Source organism: Castanea sativa, chromosome 11 (assembly GCF_040712315.1).
Source record: "Castanea sativa cultivar Marrone di Chiusa Pesio chromosome 11, ASM4071231v1".
Lineage (NCBI taxonomy): Eukaryota > Viridiplantae > Streptophyta > Magnoliopsida > Fagales > Fagaceae > Castanea > Castanea sativa.
The window spans coordinates 4,091,523-4,099,425 of NC_134023.1; the positions used below are offsets into that span (position 1 = coordinate 4,091,523).

At 34.6% G+C, this 7,903-nt stretch overlaps 1 protein-coding gene across 2 annotated transcripts; it reads right to left on the reverse strand.

Moving 5' to 3' along the window:
• Nucleotides 1–419: 419 nt before the first annotated feature.
• Nucleotides 420–6,478, reverse strand: LOC142615860 (glyceraldehyde-3-phosphate dehydrogenase GAPCP1, chloroplastic-like). Of its 2 annotated transcripts, none has more exons than XM_075788771.1 (14): nucleotides 5,942–6,478; nucleotides 5,323–5,417; nucleotides 5,129–5,196; nucleotides 4,981–5,019; nucleotides 3,707–3,807; nucleotides 2,601–2,713; nucleotides 2,387–2,486; nucleotides 2,112–2,258; nucleotides 1,896–1,956; nucleotides 1,719–1,816; nucleotides 1,471–1,613; nucleotides 1,249–1,332; nucleotides 814–903; nucleotides 420–692 (listed from the first exon to the last, which is right to left on the reverse strand). In XM_075788771.1, exons 1-14 carry the CDS (start codon nucleotides 6,035–6,037, stop codon nucleotides 638–640), a joined length of 1,290 nt encoding a protein of 429 aa, XP_075644886.1. In that variant the 5' UTR covers nucleotides 6,038–6,478; the 3' UTR covers nucleotides 420–637. The 2 variants fall into 2 exon arrangements, with proteins under 2 accessions (XP_075644886.1, XP_075644885.1); XM_075788770.1 differs by having other exon boundaries at nucleotides 5,117–5,196; nucleotides 5,942–6,183.
• Between the last annotated feature and the right edge of the window lie 1,425 nt (nucleotides 6,479–7,903).

Consider the following 7,903-nt stretch of genomic DNA (forward strand, 5'->3'; position numbering starts at 1 on the left):
GGCACATTAACCGGACCCAAATTGTAATTGTCAAAAGGAAAATACGTATGAGAGTAAAAGTAAATCTTTGCCTACGCTTACGCATATTTCAACTAAACTCTCGTGATTATGCAAAACTCTCGTGATACATAATCATTCTAGAGCCTTCTTTTTGGTTTTTTCTTTTTTTCCCTTTTTTTTTGGAGCATTCTTGAAATCTAATTAACACCAAAACCGTTACGCTAAAAGACATGGGGTCCCAGCTTTTCAAATAATACTAAAAGGCCCTCAAAAGTCAAAAATAGCCTACCAAATGGGCCAAAAGATACACCCATCAACGTAACTTAGAAATTCAACCGAAACGAGAAGGCGTTACTTGGACACGGTATCAAGCTCTCAAGTAAAAATATGGGAAAATTGGAGATATTGGTTGTAGTATAGATGGCAAATTCCAAACGTTATGCATTACTGGAATGAGCTCCTCATACATTTTTTTTGAATATTTCATTATTTTGAAGTCACATGATTATGAAGTCCACTCAAACAATAAAACCGAAAACTATCAAACTTATATCCTAACTCTTTTGATCAAACTTCATATAGCAAGTGCTAAAAATTGCAGTTCCATCCAACAGCAGAAAACGTCTGATGGTATTTCTTAATTGAGTGATGCTACCAATGCCATGTGCTCTATAAGGTCCAATACTCGGTTACTGTAAGAAAAAAAACAACAGATATGATCAATCATACACAATTGCATGAAAATTGTTAGTAAAGGAGTTGCATTTGTCAATATCTTTGTGCGTTGGTGGCTGAGGAAGAGAGAAGCTGTACCTGTATCCCCACTCATTGTCGTACCATGAAACAAGCTTCATGAACGAGTTATTGAGCCCAATCCCTGCCTTTGCATCGAATATACTTGACCTGAAATGAAACAAAATCCAATGAAACCAAATGGAGATTGCAAATCTCAGTGTTTTTTCAACAATAGTCTGTAAAAGCAAGCAAGGATGAGATTGACAAAGGTGCAGATCCTGGAAACTTGTGAAGTGCAGTGCAATTGCTAGGCACAAAGGTCAAAATATCAAGGAATAGAAGATGATGCATTCTCTATTACTTTCTTTAAGAACATTATCACAGGAACCAGAAAGCCAATCCAGCACAAAACAAAGGAGGCCTCAAAGAGCTTGAAATTGCCATTTGCCAATAGTTTTCACAACATAGAGAAGTAAAAGACCACAAAACAATCAAAGCACAAGAGAGAGATACCTTGAGTCACCAACAAAATCATTGGAGACAACATCCTCATCTGTGTATCCAAGAATGCCTTTCAGTGGCCCCTCTGAGGCATACCTGTATTTGAAAATTCCAAGGTGAATTCAGTCAATCATCAAGTAAAAACATCACATCATGAAAGACCCCTAATAACTGCCAAAAGAAGAGAATACACAAGATCACATAAAACAAAAAAAACAAAAAATAGAAACATACTTAATAGCTGCCTTGACATCTTCATAGGAAGCACTCTTCTCAAGTCGACAAGTTAAGTCTACGACAGAAACATTAGGTGTTGGGACACGGAAGGCCATTCCAGTAAGCTTTCCATTAAGCTGTGGAAGAACTTTCCCAACTGCCTGCAATACCAAAAACATTAAGTTACCACAACACTCACCACCAATATAAAGGGTTGTATCTAATGCAATTGTCCTAAATTATATTTCTTGGAAAAATCACCACACCTTAGCAGCACCAGTTGAACTAGGAATGATGTTTTGTGAAGCTCCACGGCCCCCTCTCCAATCCTTCATTGAAGGACCATCGACAGTTTTTTGAGTTGCTGAAAATAGAAAACCATAAATTTGTTACAAAACACGCAACATGTTTTAACAGAGAGAAAGAGAGATAGAGACAGAGACCTGTAGTTGCATGCACTGTTGTCATTAGACCTTCAATGATACCGAATTCTTCATCAACCACCTGCAAAACAGGAGCACAAAAAATTAGATAAATATCAAGAGAACAGGTAGACATTTCATATTCATCTCCTACCAGGTTACTATTAAACATAAAAAGCAAAAGAATTATAAAAAAGATGAATAGAACTTAATAAGCTTTAAGATGCGCAACCAGACCTTTGCTAGAGGAGCAAGACAATTGGTAGTGCAGCTTGCATTGGAAACAATATCCATGTTTGGATTGTATGTCTTCTCATTTACTCCTACCACAAACATAGGTGCATCAGCTGATGGAGCTGATATTACAACTTTCTTGGCACCACCCTGCAGAGGCAAATCGAAAAAAGCTCAACTTAAAAATTGTAAATATGGAGTAAGCGATTCATAATAAAGGAAATATATGGAGAGAGAGAGAGAGAGAGAGAGAGAGTGTAATTGATTATCACACCAACCTTCTTGTGTGCTGAAGCCTTCTCGATTGTTGTGAAAACCCCAGAGGATTCGACAACATAGTCTGCCCCAAAATCACCCCAAGGAATCTCTGCTGGGTCCCTGAGAGAATAAGTAGTCATGGAAGTTACTCCTTAGTAGATATAACTTTAGATGTTCCTGCAATTAATACAAAATGCAGACACAAAGATAAGGATGAGATGTTAAGGCCAATACCTTTTACTTACAACTTTAATCTGTTTCCCATTAATTTCCAAAGTGGAGTTATCCAGGACCTGGATTGTTCCCTTGAAAACTCCATGAGTAGAGTCGTACTTTAACATGTATGCCTACAAAAGATGAACAGTAAGTTACTACCAAACTATCATATCTAGAGAACTCAAACAACTAATTAGATCACTATCCTAATGTAAAAGAGAAGTTAATAGTCCAACTCTCCCACCTCGTGAGTAATAGAAAAGGGGAAAAAAGAAAATCCAGGGATGCAACCAAATGTAAACTCATAGAGTAAACCACATGTTTCAAAACACCATATAATGTGTAGGCACCATAGCGAGCCATGAGCTATATGGGGTCCCTAATATAAGGACAATAGCACTAGCAGTCTGAGATGCCAGTGTTTCTATCAGATCCTCTACAACTACAAGTGCAAAGACAGCTTTCCAAGGTCCCGCATTAAGGGATAAGTACCCGGCTGCTTGTCGGAGGACCTCTTTATAGGGTTTCATACTACCGCTTCAATTTATAGTAGCACCTCAAGAGAGTACAGGGCCTTATGTATTTATATTTTCTGTTTTGTAGATCAAGATCCCATTTCTCCCACTCCACTTGTTCTATTTAATTTCATTTCTAAATGGGTTTAGATCAAGATGCAAATAAAATTATGTTACAAAATTGTTTTATTTTATTTTATTAATTTTAGGATTTTAAAAGAATTTTTTAATTTTTGTTTCTAGGCTATTTAGTTGATGTGGCATATGTAAATGACATGGTATGTTTTCATTGGACCAACTATCATATGTGACATTCTTAGGTAGCATTTAACAGCCATCTAGGCACAGGCATGGACAGAATGGCTCCTAATCAAAACAAACCCTAATGTTAGGGGAGCGGATCACATTTTTAAAACTTTAGGGGGGAAAAATCAAAACTACCCCAAACTTTAGGAGTGTAATTTGCGATTTAGACTTTAACTAAAACAGAAGGACTAACTAGTAGAAAAACCAAAATTTTTAAATTGGACTTCAATAATAATCGCCAAATGTTCGTCATCCAGTATCTTCAAATCTGTGATTTACAAGAAAGAGACTGAATGTACATACCATGTACTTAGCATCAATAAAAGGATCATTGACTGATACAATGTCAATATCATCCCTGGAGATTGCAACTCGAAGTACCAACCTTCCAATCCGACCAAAACCTGTGTAAGATGAGGATCATGGATATATCATCATTTGTAGGCAGAATGAAATAACTTCTGAATGATATGAGGCAATAAGAATTTTACTATTTTTAGTATGTAAGCAAAGAAGTCACCTATCTCAAGCAATTGACATTTTAAGCGGTACATCATTTCAGCCAGAAAAGACAAAGAATGACACAAGCAACCACTGAGCCAAACTTAGTAGAACTGATAATCTAGAAACTTGAAGCCAAAATCAAGTTGACCGATAAGACTAAATAAATTTTGTCTTTATATGAGAAACCAAGTTATACATTGTCTAGATAACAGACTATGCAAACAATCCATACGAGGTCCTACATATATCAAACCAAAGTGCCACCATAAAGCAGGCCAAAATAAATGACAAATGAATTCCCTAGTCCAATACTCGTAAGTTACATTAAATAACTTGAACCAAATTTTAAGAGATCCTTCTAGAAAGGGTTGAAATCAACAAGCACAAGGTAATGCATTTTATCTTGAAATCATCAAACCAAAGCATCACAAATTCTCTAATTACATTATTTTTATGGCCACAAAGCACAGTAGCTCCCACCCAACCCTAAACTGTGACCCACTAAATACCCCTTTTGTTGGCAGGGCAGCACTCCGACCTACATCAGAAGAAACGCCTAAAGATAATCATAGGAGTGGTTACCATATTCAGAGAACATAACAGAGGATTGGACCCTATCCAAGTAATTTATCACATTGGGTTGGTATGCATAACAAACAGAGTTTATATTACATAACCAAGATAGATGAGACAGCTGCTATCATGTACTGAACTCTCTAAACTACTTATCAATAGACCCATAACCAAACAATGAAACAACTACAGAATTTTAGTAAAACCGTGAAATATCTCAACACTTAAACAATGTGCAAACCCATAAACCCCTTTATAAGTAATTTCCTCTTTGGCATCCCAAGCCTTACTTTTCACCCGCTACTAACTAACATCAATAGTAGAAACCATAAAAGCAAAAACAATACACATAAATCACCATAATCTACAGCTATAAATCCTCACATTAACAAACAAAAACGGTTTTAAATATGCTTTAACATACATTATCAACCTGCAAACCACTGTATTTCAAAAAACCAAAACAGAACACAAACAACAGTACTCATAGGAAAACATACCATTGATTCCAATCCTCGCCTTCCCACCAGTCCTTGATCCTAAACAAAAAAAAAACATAAAAGTGAACACCACCAAACAAGCACAAAATCACCAATACATCACAGAGAAATTTAAAATACAAATAATTTGCGTAATTTGCATTCATACTTGGAACTGTAGGAGGTATTTCAGTAGCAGTGGCCTTAACGAGCTGGACGCTCCTCACACTACATGTCCTGACAATTGATTCAATAATTCCAATTTCAATCACTTGAAGAGAACACGAAATTCATAATATATACACAAACAGAGATACATACGTACATAATGTATAAAAAATTAAAATTGTTGGATTACTCAACTGTAAGGAAGATGATCCACTGGGAACAGAGGTGCCAAAAAGGCTAGATTGGCGCTTCAACGAGTTGAGATTGCGACTGAAACTGATGCTTGAAACCTGAGAATTTAGAGAAGATTAGCAAAAAAATCATATAACTAATAAAAATTATAATATTTTGATGTGTGTGATTTTTTGTGTAAATACAGAGTAAAGAAATTAAGCTCCAATTGATATAGACATACAAGCTAACTTGGCCAAAATTACAGTGATTTTGATTTTTTTATAGTAATAAAGTTTGTTCTTAATAATGATTTCCTTCATTTTGCAACATTTTCTCACCAACCAAACGCCTCAGCAAAAAAAAAAAAAAAAGTTAAAAGAAGAGTAATGAAATCAAGCTCTGATCAATATATAGAAATATATGATCTAAAAATCTAATAAAACTCATATTAGAGTGATGAAGTTGTGGTGCTTGAGTGATGAAGTTTCTAATAAATAAAGAAATGATTTCTTTCATTTCGGAAAATTTTCTCGGCAACCAAACGCCTTAACAAAATTACATTTCCGTTTAGAAAAACAACAAAACAGAACCAAAAAAAAACAAAAAACGGTGATGCAGTGAAGTAATAACGTATAAAAACCTTGGAAAACCGATCGGACGGTGAAGAAGAGGCCTCGATGAAAGAAGCCGTAGCCGTAGCTGTAGCCGCAGATCTGAGCATAGTAGAAGCCGCCATTTTTTTCTCACAAAACAGAGATCAAATTTTTCAACACACAAATTACAAACCTTTCTCTCTCAGAGAGTCTTCTCACAAACAAAATAATATCTCTGTGAGAGAGAAAAACCCTAAAAAACGAAGCAAAGAGAGAGAAGGCTTTTTATCAAGCGTGCGGCTTATGCCACTATATATATACACACACAAAAAAAAAAAAATTCAATGTGTTTATGATTTGTTTTTTGATATTTTTATTTTTTTTTTATATTTAAAAATGTGAATAATCGAGCGGAGATTCTTAGGCAAATAGAGAAATGGAACTGATTTTTTTTTTTTTTTTTTTTGTCTGTCTGACTTGCTTTGTATTTTGTCTGTGATTCGCTCTTTTTTTTTTTTCTCTCTCTCTGTTCTCTTTCTTTCTGTACTGCTAGCTTGCTTACTGTGTTTTAAAAAAAAAAAGCGCAGGTTGGTGGTGTATTCGAGGTCGTATCGTCTGGATTTATGTGTAAACCTGCAAGAATGGTCTGCCGTTAGTTTTTGTTGGCCTAGGAATGGACGGTTGTGATATGTTGCTTTTCCAAACGTTGCTATGGTGGCCTGCAAGGGTTCTTGTTTTGGAAAGAAAACAGAGTTTTTTAAAAAAATAATAAAACTGTCATAAAATTTTGGATGTTTTGTCTTAGTAGGAAAATGAAAATTAAAAAAATTTGTTATTGATAGGGTAATAAAGTAATTTTAATAGTAAGTTTAAATTAGAGTCAATTAATCGATAATATCTAATTATTCATGATTTATTGTGACAATATTATAAATATAGCACTTCTCTGACAATTTAGGTCTATTATTTTATGTTCTAGTGTTCTAAACTGATGCGTGGACAAAAGAAATATGTTATATGTCTTTTTTGTATCGTGTCTAATGCATTAAAACACTTAGCATCTTGGAAGTTGAAACTAAGATAGAATTCACCCAATAAACTATCAGTTTATATCAAAATTTTGTCGTTCAATAGTCTCCCACGCCCACCTCCTCATTGCATCTAGGCATATCATACCATACTCCTCAACCCTTCACTTCAAAAATTGTAATCTATTTTTGATGGTATATTTTTCATAAATATAAATTTCAAAAATTAAAAGAAAATATTTATTTTACTATTGTACTTTTTTTTATTTGTTTCAATAATAATTCATTCAATCAAAAAATGAATTAAACTTATTGCACACAAACAATTTTACACACACTCTCAAGAGTTTTTGTGTGTAATAAACACTACTCGCAATAAAAAAATATTGTAACAAATTTGTAAGCTATTTGTTATAAAAAAAAAAAACTATAAAAAAATATAAAAGACTTTTTATGATATTTCTTTTCTAAATAGATATTAAGAATAAAATATCATTAAGGTGTTTTCTAACAACAAATTATTTTTTTAAGATGTTTTCTATAAAAAAAATAATAAAAGCCAAACAACCTTAAACCCTCTCTTTTTTAATCTGAGCCAACAACTCAGGCTGATCTTCACCGTTGATCTAAGTGAGTCTTAATAGAAAAGGACGGTCTAGATGCATGGTAGTATAAAAATACAATGAGATTGGAAGTAGAGGAAAGGGGTTGGTATGAATTGCGTAGGTGAGTTTGTCGTGACTCAACACGCCCTCCTCGAAGGCCACGTCAGACCCAGTCTGGGCCTCCTTTGGGCTTTCCCTATTTTTTAGATTTTAAGTCGGTCCTACTGGTCGGCTGGGTACAGTTTTGGCTTTCGGTACGGTCAACCCTGTTAAAGGTTAGGTTAGTGAGAATTTGAGCTAACCGATGAGTTGGATTTTGAGCAAAACAACTTAGAAGCTATACCTGGTTTTATTATTAATTAGAATTAGGTTGACT